The sequence below is a fragment of the Nannobrachium achirus genome (assembly GCF_963921795.1).
Source record: "Nannobrachium achirus genome assembly, chromosome: 10".
Classification (NCBI taxonomy): Eukaryota; Metazoa; Chordata; class Actinopteri; order Myctophiformes; family Myctophidae; genus Nannobrachium; species Nannobrachium achirus.
The window spans coordinates 58,482,012-58,505,803 of NC_137819.1; the positions used below are offsets into that span (position 1 = coordinate 58,482,012).

At 41.5% G+C, this 23,792-nt stretch overlaps 1 protein-coding gene across 3 annotated transcripts in view; it reads left to right on the forward strand.

Annotated features, from left to right (window-relative positions):
- Positions 1–1,615: 1,615 nt before the first annotated feature.
- The window catches only part of rprd2a (regulation of nuclear pre-mRNA domain containing 2a), a 42,332-nt gene continuing 20,155 nt past the window's right edge, over positions 1,616–23,792 (forward strand). For all 3 annotated transcript variants that reach the window (XR_013962434.1, XR_013962435.1, XM_080735207.1), the window contains exons 1-6: positions 1,616–1,799; positions 13,530–13,659; positions 15,786–15,943; positions 17,334–17,386; positions 21,840–21,966; positions 22,649–22,824. Coding sequence is in view for 1 of the 3 variants with exons in the window: in XM_080735207.1 (XP_080591333.1) it covers positions 1,634–1,799; positions 13,530–13,659; positions 15,786–15,943; positions 17,334–17,386; positions 21,840–21,966; positions 22,649–22,824 (810 nt within the window). In the remaining 2 variants the exon portion in view is untranslated. The remainder of the gene's footprint in view (positions 1,800–13,529; positions 13,660–15,785; positions 15,944–17,333; positions 17,387–21,839; positions 21,967–22,648; positions 22,825–23,792) is intronic.

Consider the following 23,792-nt stretch of genomic DNA (forward strand, 5'->3'; position numbering starts at 1 on the left):
AGAGAGAGAGAGAGCAGTGCAACAGCTGCGAAAATCGAAAAAAAAATCAACCCTGGTCCGAAAATAAATACGAAACCAGCGGCAGTGTGCAAACGTGATTGACATAACGTGAGGTAGATTTTTTTATTCACGCGCTCCGAAATTCACTCCGATATTCGGCCCGAAAAACGCAGCAGTGTGCAAAGACCTTTAGTCAGGAATACTCACTGTAGGAAAACGCTGTAGGAAAACGTGATCCTGTATTCATGGAGAAATTGTTGCTACGGTATATTGCACACATCCTGAAAACACACTGACATTAGTGGTGTTGTTGTTTTGAATTTTACTGCAAACTTCCATGCTTGATCAGTTCAATCAGTTCTTAAAGACGGAGTGCCGTGATTCCCCCCCCACCCCCCCCAAAAAAAACACGATCATCAGATATTATGATTATATTTGGAGGAAATTTCTTTCAAAGGACAGAAATTGTTAAAATTGTGTTTTTATGTGGCCACACCCACCTGTTCCTTAAGTCTGAAGTTACCTACACTAGAGGGTTGCACGGGTCTGTTATAACTAGTAAGACGCCTCAGGGCGACAAGCGACCATAGTGATGTGGACATCAGGGATCTCCATATATGGGCATAAAAGGGATTTGTTCCCCTGGAATCACAGGGATCTCTCTTAAACAGGGCATCATTAATATTGATGACATCAGGGAACTCCATATATGGGCATAAAAGGGATTCTGTTAGTGTGACATCACAGTGAAGCCAGAGCGTGATGTCAGAGCGGCAAACCCATTCTGGTAGAGTGGGTCCCCTGACATCACAGTGACATCAGAGCATGATTACATCATGATGACACATTTTTACAGTCTATGGGTTTGCCGCTGTGTACACGTCTACACGGAGACAAGCTGTGACGTTTCTCATGGTAAACTGAGACCTTTGGTCACAATTATACATTTTTGAAGCGGTGAAAGCTGCTTCCAAGGAGTGGCTTTGTGTGTCCCGTTCATGTCCATATATGGTCATTCCAGTCCAGAATGAACAGGTTTTATCTGTCCCAGCATGTGTGTCCCGTGTGTGTCCCGTTCATGTCCATATATGGTCATTCCAGTCCAGAATGAACAGGTTTTATCTGTCCCGTACATCCAGAATGTGTGTAACGTCCGTCCCGGTCTGATGATTGGATGATTAAAAAAAAATGTCCAATGAGACCATACTTTGAGGATTGGTCAAGCTTCACATGACGATTCGACCCTCCAGATAAAATCATTCATTCATTCAGAATTGGAGTTCATAGCTCTGCTCTAGAACACAGAATAAAAGTTCACTGCTTTACTTCGAACCGAGGTTTGATTTGTTTGTCATAGGAATAAGACAAATAGAAAAGAGTATCATTGAACTCAAGTCTCCATGGCATGAGTAAATAGAAAAAAAGTCACTTTGGGGGTGAACTACTCCTTCAAGGGACCCATAAAAATGTGTTCGTGACCCACAAATGGGTCCCCACCCACAGTTTGGGAAACAGTGCTACGTAACGTAACGTTTGTGTAGCTGCCTGCAGCTAGGGTTACTTTACTCACGGCAAAACGCAGCGCAGCGGTCCAGACCAGAGCCCAGCAGCCAGACAGACACAGACTCCAGACATGGCTGCTGCAGCAGCAGGCGGCTCCTTGGAGTCCACGTTGGACAGGAGGCTTCAGGCCGTCTCAAACACAATGGACTCTATCCAGGGACTGTCGATGTGGTGCATCGAAAACAAGAAGTACCACAGTGCCGTTGTGCGCTGCTGGATGAAATGGCTGAGGAAATGTAAGCCCAATTACTTCTGATTTATTGTGCCATACGCAGTGCAACGTTAGCTCTTTTTAGCTGCCTGTGCTGTGAGTTGAGTGACCTCTCGACAAGTCGTCATTATGACCAAAAAATACATATTTTCAAATAGGAAAAGGTGTTGTCGTTGAGTCAAGACTGTCAGGCGTTGAGAATGCGTACATTTGGTGCGAGCAACTTTGTAAATAAGTCATTTTGAACGACTTGACTACATTGTTAGGTTAGCTATACGGGGGGGCGCTTGTTTTGTGTACAGGGCTTACTACGTAGCATGTGTGCGCCACTGTCAACAGTTCAGTGTTGAACGTTTTAAAGCCCCAGGAGACTGTTTCTGTTAAACTGTCTGCAACATCTATTCCCCCCCATAGTAACAGTACGAAGGTTATGAATATGAACGGGTAGCAGCAACAACAACAGTTAAAAGGCTATGAGCGGCTGCAGGGTAGCAAAACGTGCGCTCTCTAACATGGCTATGCCAACTATTTATGATTTCAACATTCTCCAAACCACTAATTGGGGAACTACCGGTAGTTTTTAACTACACTCAAAAGGCGCGGCTTGTGTTGTGAGGTGTCTTATCTGGCACCGGTGTGCTGTGCTGCTGGCTCAGTTGGATAGGTGGATTGTTGTTGTTGATGCTGCTATGCTAACAGGCTAGCCTGGCTAGCTGGTTGGCTAACTAACATGACAGTCAGCTATCAGGCCGCCTCTTTAGCAGGCGTGTGTGTGTGTGTGTGTGTGTGTGTGTGTGTGTGTGTTGTTTGAGGAATTTATTAGAAGTTTGCAATAGAAAAAAGTACAGTTTCATGACAGTACAAGTAGTCACTGGTACAAAGTCAACTAAAAGAGATCCTAGAATGCCGAGGTGTGTGTGTGTGTGTGTGTGTGTGTGTGTGTGTGTGTGTGTGTTTTGATTGATTGAGGAATTTATTAGAAGTTTGCAATAAAAAAGTACAGTTTCATGACAGTACAAATCACTGGTACAAGGTCAACTAAAAAGAGATCATAGAAAGCCGAGGTGTGTGTGTGTGTGTGTGTGTGTGTGTGTGTGTGTGTGTGTGTGTGTGTGTGTGTGTGTGTGAGTTTAAAAAAGTTTCATAAACAAAAGTTACAAAAAACGTCACCCGTCCCTAACCAATGAATAATAAATGCCATTAACATGTTCTGCCTAAACTACATTTAAATGCTACTTGCTGGTTGTCAGTGGCTGAGTCTTATTGATTGTCTTTCCGAATGTGTCGTGAAATACTATTATCTGGTGTGGCGGTATTGATGAACCGTTTGGTAGTCTATTGATGGAGAGGTCACTGCAGGCCCAGATACACAGACAGATCACCGTGACAATCATACAATCAATGTTTGTGATCGTCCCTGTGCGTGTCTGTCTATGCGTAGATCTTCATTTTTTTCAGATATGCTTACAGCAAAGCAGAGCAAAACTCCCTGTGCAATGTACTTAAATTTCACTATTCACTACTATGGCATCATCAACATTATTCATATTTTGGCTACTGTAGCTTTGATATCTAATTCTATAGAGGATTTGTGTTAAGTAACAATTACACGTGTGATGTTTCTAGCTATGTTACTCCTTATTACATATTCATATTTCTGGTTTTCACTATATCAACAACTGTTTGCATCACTATATAAATTGGAAGTACTTGTATTGCCACCTTGAGTACTGCAGTGCAAACACTTAAACTGGAAGTTTATTGTCACAATCCTAAATTTAGGTGTAAAGAAATGTACACCTACATTTATTTTCTTTACCAGTTTCCACAGATTTTAGAACACAAAGTGAACTAGAACTGCACTTTGTCGAGGTGCAAGTACAGGTCATGTTCTACCTGCCCAGAAGTCATTCCCACTTGCCCGAAAAGTTAATTGTTCCAAAATGATGGGCAAGATTTTAATTACCGCTCAATTAAAGACATATTTCTTTACTTTCTGGGGCTGTGCGATAAAAAATGTCATACCTCCAATCCAAATACCTACATAGCTATGATTGAATATGTCTGTGATTTCAAACATTATTTTATATTTTAAGTGTAGCAGCAACATTAAAAACAGCATATTATAGGCAAACCGTGCACTTATTTTACATTCCACAGACCAGAAGACAGCCCCCTGGCCACGTTCAGGTGTTTAGAGACATATATCTTGTGTTTTGTTACGGTTGCGTCCCCTCTCAAATGAGCACTGAAACCTGAAAGCAAACTTCACCTGCCCGAAAACTTTATTTACCTGCCGGTGTCAAGGCCTGCATTAATTTACAAAGTGCAATGTCAAACATTACACTTTTACTTGGTTACCTTACTAGTTAACCACTAGTCCTTACCCGTCCTTACTTGTCTTTACCTGTTTAGTGTCTGGATGGCCGTAATGTCATGTGAAGCTTGACCAATCCTCTAGCTTAAAACTCACCAAATGTAGAGGATTGGTTCCGGACAGACAGACATTCTGTCGATTAATAGTTATTATAGATAGTAGAGACTTTAATTTCAAATTCAAACCATACCGTTTCTCTGTTCTTATCAAACGTAGGCTAATGTTGAGAAATAGAAGAACCTGCAAAGAGGCTGGTGGACTCATTTACCTAAAACTGAAGCAAAAAATAAAAAATCGCACCCGTGCGAAGTGAGCGGTGCAAGCTAATTCCTGTAAGGGCGCCTGCGTGAATCAGTGTTGATAGGCATGCATGGCAATATTCTTTGTGTTGTGTATGATGTCAGTCTAGAGGTCTGCTCAGACTATATAAGGTTTTCGTGTGTCCTGACCTTTACACCGGCTCAAAACAAACACCTCCCAGGATTCGAAACAGCAACCATAGACTACAGGGTTTAATGTAGCGTGGTCGCTGTCTTGAATCCTGGGTGGGGGTCGATTTGCGCCAGAAAGGTCCAGGATATGCGGTTGGTCAGACTTTTTCCCTCTAACTTTGACTGACGGCCAACGCCAAGAAGTGCTGGGTTGCCTCTTGGAAACAGATTATGTCGGGAGTATATTATGCGCAACATACCAGCCAGGTTTGTTAGTATCCTTGACCAGACCAAAGGCTAATAACAATTTATCGTGCACATTCATGTGCACATTTATGTGTCACCAGAAACTCCATTTTGAGTAGCCGAGATGCAGGAGAAACTCCTAATTGTCGCTGTCTTGTCGCTGTCTGAAACCAGATAGAGCCAAATAGAGCTTCTTGTGGGTTATAAAGCAAGGGGGAGACAGAGGGAGAACAGACAGGATGTCAGACAAACAGCCTGGCCATTAACAGCCTGGTGGCAGTCAAAGAGTGAATAGAAGAGAAAAATAATATGCAGTCCAGACCAGAAGCTCAAACAAAACAGACAGAGGGTTTAGGAAAAGTCCAGGATATGAAACAACCTGGCCATTACGCCTGGACCTTTCATGAACTTTAAACCGGTCTCAAGTGCAAGTTTAATGGCCAAGACAGATCTAAATTAGCATGAACAACACAGCATTTGATTGGTCTGTTCTGTTTGGCTAACACATGTCGTCACGAGTAGAACGGTTTCTGATTGGTCGATTCTAATGTTTAGTTAATCAACTAGCCAATCGATGAAGAATGAAAGAATCGTCCCGTGCTAATATGTTTTAGCTAAATAAACCGAAAGTGAAATATAGGAGCGGTTTGCACCGCTCAAAAATGAAAAAATCTTAATGAACAAAACAATCCTGCACACTGCTCTTGTTCAGCAGCCTCTGCTTTTATTCAAAATGACATAATCCAGTATCTGACTTAAAGTCCTGTTCGCAATTTGGTGTTAGGGGAGTTTCTCACCTGAACTGAGTCAGTGGGTCCCTAGACATGAATAATCACAGAGGTGCTCGTCCGCCATAGTGCCAGGAATGGCGCAATGGCCAAATCAAATATGGCTGCCATCGGCTATGATGAAAATCCAACTTTTCTGTATATGCACATGTAATACCTCCATTTGGACTAATTGGGGTATGGGGAATTCATTTCTGATATTGTTTTGACCATTTTGGGTGATTTGGACCTCAAAAGGTCATGGTCAAGGTCATTTTGCTATTCCGAAGACCGTGGGCCATAACTTGGCCATTGTTAGGAGTAAAAACAGGTGCAGTAGGTCTAAATCAACTAATGCTGACATGTATAATTCATTTCTGACATTGTTTTGACCATTAAGGATCATCTTGTCTTTGAAATATCAATGTCAATGCCATTTTTCAAAAACGATTTTGTTCATTACTTGCACTTTTATAGTATTTTTTGTAAGTTTGTCACTATTTTATAGTAAGTTTGTTTTGTTTATAACAAAAGACATACTAGTGACAAATACAACAAGTAAACATCCACATTTAACTTTAAAGGGGGGTTTTAAATGGGTGTTTAAATGAGCAAATAAGACTATTTACGAATAAAAGTGACAAATAAAATCACACAACAAAAGCACACACAAAATTAAATAACAATTTCCCTCAAAGTGCACCATATTGTGATTGTGTGCATCCAAGTTAGTATGATGTGTTTTTACAGGATGGATTTGCCATTGTTCCATGGCAAAATATGATGCACCGATCAGCAAGGCAGCCATATCCTCGAGAGTCGAAGTGTTCCTTGCATCCATCCATGTTCCATTGGTTCTAGTCTTTCCTCAGGTTCCTTGGCTGTTGCAAGCAGGTGGCAAGACATGCACTAGAAAGGTGCCTTGTTGGTATCAGCAGTTGTACTTCTCTGCAACCAATGCTGTGTCTTGTTCTGTCAAGGTCTTTGCCTCTCCAAAGTGTGTTAGATATTGTATTTGGTCAGAAGCCATAGCTGCATGCTTAGTCCCCACCTGGCCCATGCAGTCATCTCCAGTTTCCAAGGCATATGTCCCCTGATCACTGTCTTGGCTAGTGGTGCTCCAAGATGAGAGACTGCTTGATGCTGTAGAAGCATGTGCCGCTGCACACCTAGTGCCATACTGCTACCAGATCTACTTAATCCCCAGTGCTTGGAAGTATCACTACGACAACTCTCTGGCGTCCACTCATAATCCTGGCGACCCATTATTCCCTCCATTAGGTTACGGTTATGGGTAGGTTTAGTTATAATAGGGCCAGTTGACTCCACAATCCACATGTACCAGCAGCTTGGTGACAGCCTCCTCAATCTAGTTCAATCTTTGGGATCTCTTCACCTCCAGCCCCTTTTGCAGGGAGCCACTCATCATCATCAGAGATAACAGACGCACCCATCCCTCATCAACTTTACAAATTCTGGGTGTCTGAGGAGAACACACAGCTCTCCAGCTGTGTGTTCGGAATATGGTGTCCATTCAAGCTTGTGGCGATGTAGGTAGAACGGCTGCCTTGGAATCTGAAGGTTCCAGGGTCGATTTCTGGCTCCTCCTGCTTATTTGTCGAAGTGTCCTTAAGCAAGACACTGAACCCCTAACTGCTCCCGGTGAGCACCTTGCATGGTTTCACGGTGTGAATGTATGTGTGAATGTGTGTGTTAATGGGCAAATGTGAAATATATTGTACAGTGCTTTGGAGAAGAGCGCTATATACTGTAAATGCAGTCCATTTACCATTATCAGCTCTGTTGTCTCTGTTGATGATGTCGCTAGTGGAGAAGAGATCCCAGACATCTTGAATAGGATTGAGGAGGCTGACACCTGGTGCATGTTCAGCCTCCATTATAACTAAGCCTATCCTAACCTTCACTAACCTAATGGTCAGAATAATGAGATGTCGGAACTATGAGCGGACCCCAGAGAGTTGTTGTCTCCTTCACATTACTGCTATATTACACCCCATATTTCCAAGCACTGGGGATGAAGGAGATCTGGCAGCAGTATGGCTCTGGTGAGACTCACTTCTACTGCATCAAGCAGTCTCATCTTGGAGCACCACTAGCCAAGACAGTGATCAAGGCACATATGCCTTGGAGACAGGAAATGACTGCATGGGCCAGGTGAGGATTAAACATGTAGTTATGGCTTCTGACAACAAACTTTGGAGAGGCAAAGACCTTGACAGAACAAGACACAGTATTGGTTGCAGAGAAGTACAACTGCTGAGAACAACAAGGCACCTTTCTAGCGCGTTTCTTGCCACTTGCTTGCAACAGCCAAGGAACCTGAGGAAAGACTAGAACCAATGGAAAATGGAACAGGACATGACATAAAGGCTTGTCCTGTTGTCCAGGACAAGTGCCCATACTATGGAGTGGAGGGAGCAAGGGGGGTCATTAGCCGTCCTTTTGTTATTATTTCAATGTATGAAATTTTTATCCGGACAAGTGACTTTTGTCCCCGGACAAGTGAATGGGAAATATACTTGTCCAAAGGACAACTGCCTCAAAAAGTCAATGTCAAGCTCTGATGGATGGAAGGAGCACTTTGACTTTTGTACACTCCTGCCATGTCTGAAACAAGACACTCGACACTGATGGAGTTCTGTGCATCATATTTTGCCATGGAACAATGACAAATCCATCCTGTAAAAACACCTCATACTAACTTGCATGCACACAATCACAATATGGTGCACTTTGAGGTAAATTGTTATTTAATGTTGTGTGTGATTTTGTTGTGTAATTTTATTATGTCACTTTTATTCGTAAATAGTCTTATCTGCTCATTTAAACACCCATTTAAAACCCCCCCTTTAAAGTTAAATGTGGATGTTTACTTGTTGTATTTCTCACTAGTATGTATTTTGTTATAAACAAAACAAACTTACTATAAAATAGTAACAAACTTACAAAAAATACTATAAAAGTGCAAGTAATGAACAAAATCGTTTTTGGAAAATGGCATTGACATTGATATTTCAAAGACAAGATGATCCTTAATGGTCAAAACAATGTCAGAAATGAATTATACATGTCAGCATTAGTTGATTTAGACCTACTGCACCTGTTTTTACTCCTAACAATGGCCAAGTTATGGCCCACAGTCTTCGGAATAGCAAAATGACCTTGACCATGACCTTTTGAGGTCCAAATCACCCAAAATGGTCAAAACAATATCAGAAATGAATTCCCCATACCCCAATTAGTCCAAATGGAGGTATTACATGTGCATATACAGAAAAGTTGGATTTTCATCATAGCCGATGGCAGCCATATTTGATTTGGCCATTGCGCCATTCCTGGCACTATGGCGGACGAGCACCTCTGTGATTATTCATGTCTAGGGACCCACTGACTCAGTTCAGGTGAGAAACTCCCCTAACACCAAATTGCGAACAGGACTTTAAGTCAGATACTGTATTAACAGACGTTATGGTCCCTCTGGACCTTCATCAATAGTGTCTTACCTTGATTGAGGTCCAGAGGGACCGAAACGTCTGTCGTTTTGAATAAAAGCAGAGGCTGCTGAACAAGAGCAGTGTGTGGGATTTATTATTTTTGTGTTCATTAAGATATTTTTTCATGGTTGCTTCAGTTTTCACGGTCCACTGCATCCGAATGAAGTGGATGTGCGAATACTTCCTTAATTTACATACCGTAGACTCATTTACCCATCACTGCCAAATCATTCTCAATGTTTGTAAAAGTGAAACTGGTGTTAATTTCCTGCCCTGTTTGAATCTCATATTTTGCCTATATGTTGTGGAAAAACAGAAACATTTCTTCTTTACAACAATGTCAATATTATTTATGCTTGATGGTTGGACTTTGTGTTGCCTATACCTTTGCTTAAACATTTGGCATTAAGTAACTGAATATCTTAAATGGCAATATTGTAAATATTGTGGATGTAGAGTCATACTGCTGATGAGGCCTATTCAGAGCCGTGATGAGTGTTTGATTTTATAGAATGGAGTCAGGTTCTGTTCTGGTCTGGCTGGTTGGTAACTGGAGAGTTCTAGAGGAGGCCGGTTGTGCTGTCTGGTCAGTAACTGGAGAATTTTATAGAGAGGCAGGTTGTGCTGGCTTGTGGTTGTTGCTGGTAAGGTAACTGGACTGGAGTATGGTGTCCTCCCTCATAACTCTCTGTACCTTTGCTGTATGTAAGAAACTGAACAATGTGGGCTAGCTATTTGCATTTTATGTTTTATTATTGTGTTGTGTTTATGGATCTCCCTGGGTCTCATATATAGATCGAATTTATATTGTTTACTATGCTGCTAAGTATGCTTCATGAGTTATTGGACAGACGTTTATTTTGTAGTTATCTACAGGTGCTTATGTTGTCACTTTTCCACTGCATGAGCACGGCTCAACTCTACTTGCCTTCCTGGCAAAGGTTGTGGGTACACTACTCAGTAATGTATTTGGTTTCACTTTGTCAAGGTTCCAAGTGATACAAAAAGGTGCCGTAAAAGCAGAGCAGACTACTGACTGGTCAGACTCGGAGAGAATAGACCAGATCAGAATGTTTGTGAACAATTTTTGTACAGCGATATTTCCGGGTAATATGTCTTGTCTAGTATGGATATTTATTTACACAATATAAAATAAAATGTTCAGAACATTAGCCATGTGTAGTTTGTCAACCTATGTTTAGAAACAAAACCTTTTATTTTAATTTTATTATTACTGTCTGTTCTTCCAGAAATAATATTCATAAACAATACTGCTCCAAAGCAACGCTGCCAGGATTTTCTATCCGGTTATGCATTTTTGGTTGTGGTGATGTCATGATGAGTAACTAGTCTTTAGATTAGTCACGGTTAGATCTTGCAAGAAGTCGGGTCCGCTCAACTTTGTCACATTACAAGTTTACAGGTCTAAAAAAGTAGGGGATATTCTTTGTCGTTTGAAAAAGCGTGTGAAATTCCTTGTCGTACAAGTGCCAACTTTGCTGTTTCAAGAAATGGTGAACCAAAGAAAGGGGTCCGATATCAATGTGAGCATGTGAAATTCATACATAATGTGCATGATGTATACATATTAAGATGTATCATTCATGATTAATGGGATGAGGCGGTTAAATAGCAGATCTGTCTTGGTGGTGTGTTGGGGCCATTAAGCATTTGTTGTCTGAGCCAATAAGTAGGAAACAACACAAGTTCTGCCACGAATGTGTTTGATTAGATAATTTGTTTGTCGAATGCTTTGGTGTTTTTGGGTTTTGATATTCAGACAGTCATACCCTTGTTGTTTTTGTCTGAAATTCACATGCGCTTCTTGGCTGGAGTCAGTGGAGTGGTGAAGGAATATTCATGGATGTCTGTTGCAGGGGAGGCAGGTTACCCAACCATGGTCAAAAGCTCTGTTTGACAGCTGGAGTAGCTTCTACACTTGGCCAAAACTCAAGAGCTGTCTTCCACCCAGCAGGTGACTTTTCTGCTCTGCTGAGTCTTGAACCTCCGCAAACAGTGTAGGAGGAATAATTCAAACTTGAGAGTTTTCTCTGCTGGGCTGATAGTGATACACATGTAGCTTTAGAACATGTGTTCATACATTAATGTGTTTGCATTACTGTACTGTTTGTACTGTCCTTTGCATTGTAATAATTGCGATAGTTTGGTGGTCAGTAGGGCAGTTCTAATTTGTTAACTTCCAGATCTTGTATCTTTACATTCCAAGTCCAATTTGCTTACCCACTTTTTTGAGCGGTGGTAGCCGCTCCTGTGATTCGCTTTCAAGATGTTACTGGCCGTGTATGTCTGTCGCCTGCCGTGTATGTCTGTCGCCGGCCATACCTCTCCTGACCACACACACAGACCACACACACACACACGTTAAAGGAGGGGCGCTATTGAGCAGGGCAGGCAGACAACACACTCACTCTCTCTCTCTCTCTCTCTCTCTCTCTCTCTCTCTCTCTCTCTCTCTCTCTCTCTCTCTCTCTCTCTCTCTCTCTCTCTCTCTCTCTCTCTCTCTCACACACACACACAGCGCAACGGTGGGGGCTTGAGTGTGGGGAACACGCACCACTGAGGCAGACAACACACTCTCTCTCTCTCTCTCTCTCACGCGTTGGTCAGGGACCGCGTTGGTCAGGGACGTGCAGAGAATGTTAAGAGAGGCAGGGGCTGACATTTCTAAAAGGGCCCTTTGGTGGACAATTCTCTCTTAAAAGGGCAGGGGCTCAAGCCCCGTTTGATGTCTGTGTGCACGTGCCTGACGACTGGCGTTGGTAAAAGCAAGAGCAGTATCATCGCATCGTCTATGCGAAGCGTGGAACAACCACGATGTGAAACGAGCAATTATAATCACACCAATGGATTATGTTTTCGTTTGAACCAAATTAGGTAGTCTACAGAGGGACGGAGGGAGTTTTACCGTGAACGTGGCTGCGTGCAGGCAGACTCGTGAGAGAAGAAATCCATGCTTTACACAGTGTTTTCGGTGGAGAAGTCTCGTAAACAGTCTGCCTTCCCGTCCCTACCAAATGAGTCGCCCGTTTCAGCTTGACTCGTTATCATTCTGAATCAATTAAAGTTACATTGTGTGAAACGTGAGCACGTTTAACTCAAGAGGCAAAGCACTGTCTGCTAGGCGGAGGACGGTCAGTGTAGGGAAAGTTCAGTAGCTGGAGGTTTATTCTTCGCTGTATGTCGGTGTCGCTAAACAAGCACCCTTTTAATTAATCTACAAGCCCACAACCTATTGGATCAGTGACGCATTGTGGACTTGTAGATCAGCCCACTTTTGCAGCGGCGAATGGAGACTTCTGCCTCGCGAGACCAGCCACATTTTAACGTTACACGCGAGAAGTGCTGCAGATTTGTTGTTTTAATTAAATATAAATTAATTCGAAGCTCTAGGGGTTGGTGGGTAAACCACCGCTCAGTTCACACGGGTGTGATTTTTTCTTTGTGCACTTGTGTAAACTTAATTACATGTATGACATGTTTGGACTCAAGGTGGATTTAATATGTTGTGTTTAAATACAGTTTTCTCAAAGGGATAATATTGACTTGTCTTACATGCCTCTTGCTTGACTTATAAGGTCAACTCGGCTCTTTTATACTGGCTATTGTGACTTAATGCCTGAAAAGAGAGGGAGATGGTTCATGTTTGCTCCGGTACATTGTTGTTTCTTCCTTTTTAGTATTTGTTTTTACTCATGGAGTAGGATATACAACAGGCAACCACTTATTGACATGATTCTGTTTTTCACCTATAAACCTGGGGTGTGAGAAAAAGATGATTCTGATTCTGAAATGTTTTTAAAGGAATTTGATCATGCATAACTCAGACTAAGGAGTTGCTCTTTATTTAATGCAGCACCTTTACTCACATTAACAATAATATGCAGGTTTATTTGTATAGCACCTGTCATACATGAAATGTAGCTTATTTATGGTGCTTTACAATATTGAGAAATACAATATAAAACGATGTAAAAGTTGACAAATAAGTAGGAGTAACTTAGTAGCAGCTTTCACAGAACTTTCTTTTACTTTTTTCTGAACCTCTACATGGGGTCAACCATCGATGAGGATCCTGAATGAATGTAGGTCGATTAAATTCAAAACCTGCATGCTACAGCTGGTCATAACATAAGATGCATTTTGCATCATATGCAAAATGCATCATATGACCAGATATAGAAGATAACATTCAGAAGATAACTCAGGATTGTGTTGATCGTGTCCCAAACAACAATAATATAAGATCTGGTTGTCCCAGAGGTGAAGTGGTCCTTTAAAGAAGCATTAAAACTGAACATGATGTGGATGTGTTTTCTATCGTGTTTGATCTGAAGGCACTTCGATAGTACCTCAAACTGCCCTCTGTCAAACTTGACATTGCTCTCTTTCTCTTGACAGCTGATGCCTCCCATAGGCTCAACTTATTTTACGTTGCCAACGACATCATTCAGAACTGTAAAAGGAAGGGCGCCGTTGTGTACCGCACAGCCTTCGCTGAGGTGCTGCCTGATGCCTTCCTTCTTATCAGGTGGGTACAAAAACCACAAATATTCTTATAAGGAATTTGTCTTTGGACTTTTGTAGCTCACTTACGGAGGAGACTGAATAAAGGTTGTACCTTTATTCCGTTTCCTCTGTATGTGAGCTACAAAAGTAGTGTGGTATGTGTGTATGGTCTTAACAAGGGAAGAAAGGGGGTTGGAATAATAAATAAATAATAAATAGTGAAGATAACATGGTGGTCTCACTACTCGGACATACCGTATGTGCTCATCATTATCCATCCAGGTCAAAGTAATCGAATTTTATCTGGATTGTACTAAACCCATCAGTGTCATTTTTAAAACTACAATACATACATTTTATATTCAAACTCTGAATGAAAATGTTGGCATATCTAGTGACCAATAGACTGTTAAGCTCCTCCACGTAGTGTTGTCAAAAATATCGGTATATCGATAAATATCGGTACTAAAAAAATCCATTCGGTACAATACGACTTTTCCGTAGTATCGGTAGTATCGATACTACGTTTTACAGTTCGGTACGGCCATGCAAGCTGGAGCGTTCCCGAGCTGTGGCGGCTTATTTTCTCTTTCTTATATTTAACTCGACAACAACAGGTCCGCTCGCTCAAATAAATAACTCCATCTCATTACAGTTCATCTGAACAAAAACAACGATGCGAGCTGAACGGGGCTCGCTCTCTCTCTCCCCGTCCGTCCGTCCGTCCGTCCGTCCGTCCCTCCGTCCCTCATCCCTCCACACACACTCTGACTCTCTCACACACACACAACGAACTGCAGCTAGTGCGCAGCCACCACAGCTAATCTACAAGGCATACAAACTCACATCACGCTAAAGAATGGCCAGATTAATGCACACGCTTTACGTGCTGAAGGACTGCTATTCCCGCAAAAGTGCTGAAATCTATAGCAAAGGCTGCTGAAGAAGCGCTAAAAAATGTCCGTGAAGCATCTATTTTATTTTCCGTGCAAAGCGTCTATTTTCCGTGTCATCAACAGTGCTTTTCCGATGTTTCCTCCCTGTTGGTAGCCAGCCACACATATCCACAATATTGCACTACATAAATGCATGTAATATGAGCATCATGTGTGTCCACTGCAGCCTGCTTGTTTAGCGTCCTGTGCTAAGATAAACACTTCTCTGAATCTGATCACCCAATGTTGCCAGGTTTTGTTTTTGAGAGAGAAACAAGCAACCAGGGGGGTTGCTTGTTGATACTGATGACAGTATAAAAACAGAAAGGATTGCCAAGCCAATTTCACCAGCATATTAATAACAATAATAATGATAATAATAATAGTTAAATAATAATAATAATAATACATATTATAACAATAATATATTAATTCATGAATTTATATATATCATTAATATATTTTTTGGGGACGGATTACATTCATTTGGGGACGGTTAAATTTGAAGTTTGGGACGGTCCTGGGAGTGGGACGTTGGTGAAAAAGGTTAGTCTGGAGCCCTGGCCTTTACAGTGGGACAATCTGAGGCTTTTGAATATGCACACTACCTCAATATTTACTTTACAATTGCAATGCATGACATGCACTCACTGTTACTATGAAAGAAAAATATTACTGTGAAAGAAAGTGTAGTTATTTCTTCCAGACAGTTGATTTTTTTATTTGTATATTTTTCTTTAAAAAAAATATACATTTTTTGCACTAAATTCTCTGTGGTTGCGTGGTATCGAAAATGGTATCGAGTATCGAAATTCTTCAAAATATCGTATCGAAGTTGAAAATCCAGTATCGTGACAACACTACCTCCACGCCACCAAACAAAAGTCTCCCATTGATTTGAATGTGTATATCATGGAATTTCCATGTAAGATATTTGATCTTGTTTGGAGGCAGAGCTTCAAAATATCTTCTAAATTCTGTCACTCAACAATGCACTGGACAAATGTGTTATGCATACTATTTCAACTTGATTCTCAGCACCAACGTATTCTGTGGTCTTTGAATTAAGTTTTACTGCGCACAATTTGTAATGGGTTCAAACTTAAAATGGATCATTCGAAATTGTGTTATTTTGAAATTGTGTAAACATTTGAAAGTCATTTATGACCATTTTTAACAGGCTTTCTCTGTCTTTCTATCTCTGTCTCTTCAGTAATGATAGTAACGCAAAAGTATTAAAATCTGTGGAGAGGATCCTGTCTATCTGGGAGGACAGGAATGTGTACACAGACAATCTGATCTCTGAGCTCAGAGGCTACCTGGTCAAAGAGGAGTCTCCTCCGGCTCCTGCAACACCCGTGGAACAGAAAAGTAAGTATCTCAGCTGCTGCTTTCTGTATGCAGCTCTTTGTTCAAAGTGCAAGCATCTCAGCCACTAATCTCAATTGACAATTTAGGCATTTACTATTTAGCAGACCCTCTTATCCACTAATAACTGCGAAATCCGAGTAAAGGACAATTTATGCCATGCACGACAGGTGTCAAATGACGCATCGGACATGTGGCGACAAAATTACACAAAATGTGACATGGAAAACCTTCACAGACGGTGTCAAATGAATGGTATCAGATGCTTCGTTAAATGTTGTGTGCTCTGATTGGTTGGGAAGATGAAGTAGACTCCATTAGAGATGTGTGAGACCCATAGATCTGTTACTGTAACTGGGGGTAGGGCTGTCACGATTATGGCATTTTACATGACGATTAAATGTCACTCAAATAATTGCGATTAACGATTTAATTGTGTTTTTGTCGTAGACAATTACATTTCTGTTTGGCTTTTAGGCTTTGAAGTTGCACATGGTAGATGTGACACATAACCTATACAAAGAAATTACTGACATATTTGACAACTTTATACTTAAAAAAGAACATTGATAGTGATGCGACGCGTTGTGAGCTTGTAGATCTGCTATTTCCACTATTTTCGACTTTAAAAAAAAATATATATGAACGTTTTCCAACATGGAAACGATTATGACGATTATGAAAAATAATCACGACTATGTGAAATAATTGCGATTAGACGATTATGTAATAATTGTGACAGCCCTACTGGGGGAGGCACCTAAAATCTCCAGCCCTTCATTTCAATGAAAGTTGCTCACCCAGCTCCCACGGAAGTACCTCCTCCTTCCAGGTTTGGTTAGCAGCGTGATGTCAATAGAGTATGCACATCACAAACTACCTCCAATGAGTGAGCTTGTGTGCTGAGCCACCTGGAGATGGGGCCCAAGATTTCACTACCAGAGCTGGCCACTAGTCGACTTTTGCTTTTCCCGGACGGCTAGGCTAGTGGTCAAGGCACCTAGGTCGCGTCCCGGGTTCGACTCTCGATCCTGATAACCTTTATTGCGTGTCACTCGCCTTATCAAAGGCAAAACCTCCAAAGAGATCTGAGAGAAAAACGGTCTTGGGCAGACCACATTTACAGTACATTTTACATATTGTGACAACATTGTGGCAAAGTTGCAGACGGTATGAATGCTCAAAACCGAGGACGTTCATAAATTGGCCTTAAATGTGAAACCCTTTTTATCATGTTATGGGTATAAGTTATATAACAGGTATGTTAATGTGTGAATAGATGCAGGACCTACAGTAATTCAATATAAAGATGAAACTTTGAGCGCAATAAAAACAGCTGAACTTACTTTTTACTTTACTTGATAGATTAATGTGCCTCCCTTCACCCTTTCAGCTCCAGTTGATTCCAATGCAGCTCTTAAATCCAAGGTTCTTGCTGAGTTTGTGGTGAGTGAGAAACTAGTTTTAAGTTGTTGTTAATTGCAGCTTGTTAACAAAATAATGTTGAAATCTTGTCCATAAATTAACCACAACATAAAGTGAGAATAGCTGCCATACAAGCTCAAAACACTTCGCTTTGTGATGCGCTGTGAGCTTGTAGATGTGCTACTGTATTTCCATTACCAGGGTTAATGCTACATAACTGCCATGGTACCATGACTTATTCCATGTGTAATTTGTTTAATAGTTCAATTTGTTAATAAACTGCAGAAAATGATTTGTCAGATGTTTAAAAATATACAATGTCCAAAGAATATGTTTTGGAGAGTTTTAGAAAGTGAATGTAGCTATGAGTGGGTAAAATATATTTGTCCATGTCTATATAGGGTACAGATGTATTTTCAAGTATATACAGATGAGATTAAAGGGAAAACCAACAGTGTTTTATTAAGTGGTTGGTCACACCAGAACAACTTCAGTGCACCTTGGAATAGTCTTTGGAACTCTACTAGAGGGATGGAATACCACTTTAACAAACAATCAGTGATCTGAGGAAGAGTTGCTCTTCTCTTTTTTGCCAGACCCATGAAATGGGTAGGCCTACATAAGCAAATGTCTGTCCGGGTTTTCTATATAAAGGGTATATATGATGATGACATGATGATGACATGCCTATAAAAGGCATGATGTCATAAATGATGATGACAGACAGGGGGTCTGGCACAACCAGGTTGACCTGGTCTAGTTTCCTTACACATCGCAGTAATGTCGTGAGCATCACGGTCATTGAATGTGAACTTCTGTCCACGATTTCTGACCATATTTACTGATGTCTAACATAGATTGAAATGTAAATGTCATGTCACTGGTCTATTGAAGCACTAGCCAGTTAAAAGGCAATACCACTCAATTTTAACATTCAACTATGTAGTTCCTTGCCTAGAACTGGAGAATTGATTGATTGGGTCATGTGATCATGTCAGACGGAAGGTGTATTCTTTGGCCTGCCCTCTAGGCTGACTCATTCACTAGAATGTGGAATCTCACTTCCAGCTGAAACGGTACGGCTTGTGAATATAAAAGCAGTAAGACGCCCTAAGGGCAAGCCCGTGAGGTTCGATATGGAGGTATTGGTCAGCTCCATGGAGAATGGAGATGTCTGGGCCATATATGGAGCGTGACACACGGACGGGCGGACAGACATGATCTGCAGGTTTTCATACAAATGCGACCTACGCTCGCAATAAAGAGCTGTTAAGAGAGCATTTTCAGCTGATTTCTATTGGCAACAAGTACTACCTCTTGTGAAACATGATATATAACCATAATAAGCCATTATTACCATTACAAGTCACGCTGTTTCAGCTGGAAGTGAGATTGCAGCCACCTGTACGTGCTCTTTTAGAGCGGTTTTGAAAGAGCGTAAGGATTCACACTTCATTATGACTGTTGGTAGGTCATTCCACATTTTTGTGGCATATCAGGAGAAGGAATTGTAAAGTATTTAACCCCTTGCTCTGAGCCAAATCTGGGTTGGATGAATGTGATTTGTGGAGCTCCCTCTGATTGTGGATGTCACTGACGTTTTTGAAGTAGTGTAACACTGTGTCAACTAGGTGTAGAACAGGGGTTCCCAAACTTTTTTGTCTCGGGGCACCCCATAAATATTTTTTTAATCCGAGGCACCCTACACTATAATTTTCACTCCCTGCACCTTATATTTATAGCATATCGTCGTTGTCGGGTGGAAACCTTGTATGTCTAAAACCGTTCGTTTTGTATTTATCATCTATAAAATGTACTAAACTAGTGAAAACAGCAGATCTACAAGCACACAACGCCTCGCATCGCGAGGCGTTGTGTGCGACAGTCTTTACCAAAAGACTTAAGGGCACTTTTAACCAAACCGATTCGGCCGCGAATCGGCGGCGGAAGGCGGCGGATAGCGTCTGTTGCCGAACGGGAGCTCATCGTCAGGTTTTCGGCAGCGGGTCGGGAACGTTATCGACCAATATCGACCGAAAACTGGAAAACTGGACTTGCTCTTTTGTAGAGTCGCCCCTAGCCGTCGGTAAGATTGAGGGAGTTGTAGAATAGTTTGCTAGTTTGCTACTGCTGCAAAACCAAGCCAAAATAAGCCAGAGACATTTTCCCGTCGCATATTTTTACTAAATACCATATTCTCAATCTCAACTCTCAGTTCCTATTCCAATCTGATCCAAAGCAAAGCTAGTAGTAGGCTGGTAACAGTGCAGCAGCTGCCCGTGTTGTTGTTTGTTTTTTTTTTTTTCTCTGCACGGAGAACACAGAGTGCCTCCGGGTTCGGTTGCCAGATTCTGTGAGTGAAATAAGCGACCAGGTCTATGAAAATAAGCCCAAAAGCGGCGACCAGTTTCCCCTCTGAGCTCTATTACATTAGTTATTTTATAAAATAATGTTGAAAGCAAGGCCAAATAAGCAACTACACTTCAGAAACAAGCCCAAACAAAAGCAACCCACAACTAGCAACATTATAGGAAAACAGGATCAACGTTGCTTATAACGAGCAGACCTGGCACCACTGCCATACAGTAACTACAGTCGGCGTCGTCTGAAAAAATAAATAAGTGCTTAGTTTTTTGCAGTTCTTTGCAGTTCTTTGCAGTCTGTGTACAGTCAGAAGGAGTCTCCTGTAGGCTGTTTGGTGTGGAGACACCTTTACACATTTGAAACCTGGAGATACAAGGTTTCTGCCCGACAGTGACGATATTTTAGTGATTATGTTGCGAGGAAAACGTTGAGATAATAGCCATTTTGGTTAGAACTGACTGAAAATAACTTTGTACTTCAAGTTTAAAATGATAATAAATATTTTTTCAAGTGTCCAAATAAATTCCAAATATTATCAAATCATCTCGCGGCACCCCTGGACTAGGGCTGCACGGTTAATCGTTTTCAAACCGAAATCGCGATGTGAAATCTCGCGATTAGCGAATCGCAAAGGCCGCGGTTTTGGCGATTTTCTGCGAAGTTGACTTCCCAAGCATTATGCAGACGTTTTAATTTTAGAAATCCGTTCATAAATGATCAAATCAAACTGTGGTGTCTTTCTTAAATACCCGCGCATCGCCGCACCGAGGATTAGCATTACGGGTTGCTCCAATCTCCTCAGAGGAGAGGAGGCTGAGGAGCCAAGCCAAGGCATGACACTGTCTGTCTAACAGCACGTAACAGTGTATGATCCCTTCCAACGGAGTACTCCATGGCTACAGGTAGTGAATGTTCTGGTAATCATTATAAATACAACATCCTTAAATCCTTGTGCATAGATTAAATGCTCCCGTTTGTCGTAAGATGAAAGTGAAAGTAATTTCAGTGCAACGGTGGCTGCTCCTCCTCCACACATGAAACGTATGGCGTGTCTTTGGGTGCATTTTTTTGCCTTGATAAAACTTAAGCAAGGCAGCGACATACAGTAGGCTACTTTCTTCCTTGACAATAATGAGAGGCAGACAAAACCATTACTGACATTTTGCTGAATATAAAAACGTTTTATATTGCTAATAAGCAAAGTAAAAGGGAATCTTTTGGAAATATAATTGAACTGAATCAAACCATTTGCCAATTTGCCTAGTTAGTGATAATCAATTCACTTTTAAATGTAAACACAATAAATATTCAAGGAAGCTTAAATGATGTTCTTTGGTTAAATAATTTCCTTGACAATGAGAGGCATTATTACTGAGATTTTTCTGAATATAAAAACGTTTTATATTGCTAAAGCAAAATAAAAGGTAATCTTTTGGAAATATAACTGAACTGAATCAAACCATTTACATGATTGCCAGTTAGCCTAGTTAATAATAATCAATTTATTTTTTAAATGTATTACACAATAAATATTCAACAGAAGCTTGACCTAAGGTTGTGAAATGATTTTACTATGGTTAAAATAATTTATTATATCATCCTTTTAACAAAAAAAAAACTATCACTTATCCTACCTTGAAATAAATATATAAATACAGGGGTTAAGGTTCTCCGTCCTGGGGATGGATTTCCGTCCTGAGGAGTCCCTAGGGGCCATTTATGAGATCGAGGCAGATTTGCCAAAAAAGAGAAAACAAAAAATGGGGGTGGGGGGGTGTAGCCATGGCCGTGATGTTAATAACATGACAGAAATCGTCAAAATGCAGCATAATACTTGCTAGTCAAGTCAAAATAAATTTCCGTCTTAGGATTATTATTTTTTGCTTTAGCCCCTGTAAATATCGCGAATAAAATCGCAATCGCAATATTAGTCAGAAAAATCGCAATTAGGTTTTTTCCCAAAATCGTGCAGCCCTACCCTGGACTGCAGTCACGGCACCCCAGGGTGCCCCGTCACCCACTTTGAAAACCCCTGGTGTAGAGTATTGTTGAATATCTGTAGATGGGTCTTGACATTGTTGTTCTAAGCTGAATGTCCCCTGTGCCGCAGCCCCAGGCACTGGTAGAACAGTTATCCAAGTACAAGAACTCCCTGGACGAGGTGGAGCTCAGAGAGAAGCAGCTGGCAGCCATGAGGGTGGACGTCTGCAGCACCAGCGCACTCAGGAAACTCAAAGGTACCAGGGTTCATTCCTCTAATGGCCGTTTGCCTTCCATCTCTCACTCGGGTCCACAGACACATGAATCACTACAGTACATGATGTGACTTTCTTTGAGATCAACTAATCCAGGAGTGTTCAACGTTTTCAGGCCAAGGACCCCTTAGTTGAGAGAGAGAGAGATGAAGCAGGGACCCCCATAACCTGTTCATAGATTCCATATAGTTTCATTGTTTGACAGCACAATCATCAGTGTATTTTGGATGCATGTCAATTTGTGTTTTCATTCAGATATTTAACCACTTGAACTGTCAATACTTCATAAACTTGACCTTTCACTCTGTACTTAGTCTGCTCTTTTTCCCCCTTACACCAAAGCTCTTTGCTAAAAATATCTGCGAGGCGTTGTGAGCTTGTAGATCTGCTATTTTTGGCTAAAGTTCTCAGAATATGGACACTAAGTGGTTAATATAAAAAAGGAGGAAAAAAAAACGTTTCTATCACTCAAAGATCTGGAGGACCCCCTGTAGTAACTCTGGGGAAACCCCTAGGGGTCCCTGACCCCCTGTTGAAGACCCCTGAACTATTCTTCTCCCCTTTTGTTTTTGCTTTCTCTTTCACGTTCTTTCCCTCTAACTTCATTTCTTTCTCTCTTATTTCCTTTATTTATTATTTATTATTTTCTCTCTGTCTCTCATAGATAAAGCAGGGGGGAAGAGGTTCTCCAAGGACTTTGAAGACGGAAGCACGAAGCTGCAGGACTTTGTCAGGTTCCTTGACCAACAAAGCCAAGGAGGGCCACCTCTCCTGGAAGCTCTCACCAATGCAGACATCTTCTATGAGATGCAGTACCAGGAGGTCAAGATTGTGGCAAATGTAAGCTTCTTTCGTGTTTCGTGTATCATCGTCCTTGATGATTGGCTGACAACGTTTTATTTCACAAGATTTCTTGTTACTTAGGGGAGGCCATGGGGCTGGCTGTCATCTTCTCCCCCTTGCTGACGATGGCTTAGGCAGGGTTTGAACCACTCACCTTCTGGTCTGCCGCTAGCGTATTCATAATCAATGAATCGGTTGATTATTTATTCAATTATTAATTATTTTGACCTTTTTTAAAAGCACCTTTATTGAACCACTTTAAACTAGTCCTGTGCCCGGGGGTGTGCGATGAGGGATTGAATGTAGGAGTCTCAGAAGTAATGTTGGGCAGAATGGTCACCATCGATGTCCACTTGTGCAATACCCGTTGTATCCGTCTGTCTGGCTGGCACTCTTTTATGCCCATATATGGTGTTCCGTTTCCAGGTCCAGTCTGTGATGTCATCTCCAAATTTGGGCACTGTAGTGATGTCAGTTGGCCTTTGTTGATGTCAGTTGGGCATTGTTACCATGGTGGCGACACTGTTTAGTATCAGTGATGTCAGCATGCAGACAGACGGCGGACGGACAGACGTTTGGTAAATTAATAGTTACTAGAAGCCCCAGCGTCTAGTCGGCGACCTGGCCAACTCGGGAACGATGTAAATAGGGAATGAATGCCCCGCCCTTTAATGCAAACCCCATTATACCTGTTGTCATAGGACCCGTTTTGACCATCTGTTTGCCTGTGTCCATTTATTTATCCATATTATGCCCATATGCCCATATATGTAGCCCATATGGAGATCTGCCCATATGCCCATATATGGAGATCTCTGTATGAGTCAGCCCTTGTGCCGATACGTCCATTTATGCCCATATATCTGAAGGGCGGCCCAGCGTCTAGTCGGCGACCTGGCCAACTCGGGAACGATGTAAATAGGGAATGAATGCCCCGCCCTTTAATGCAAACCCCATTATACCTG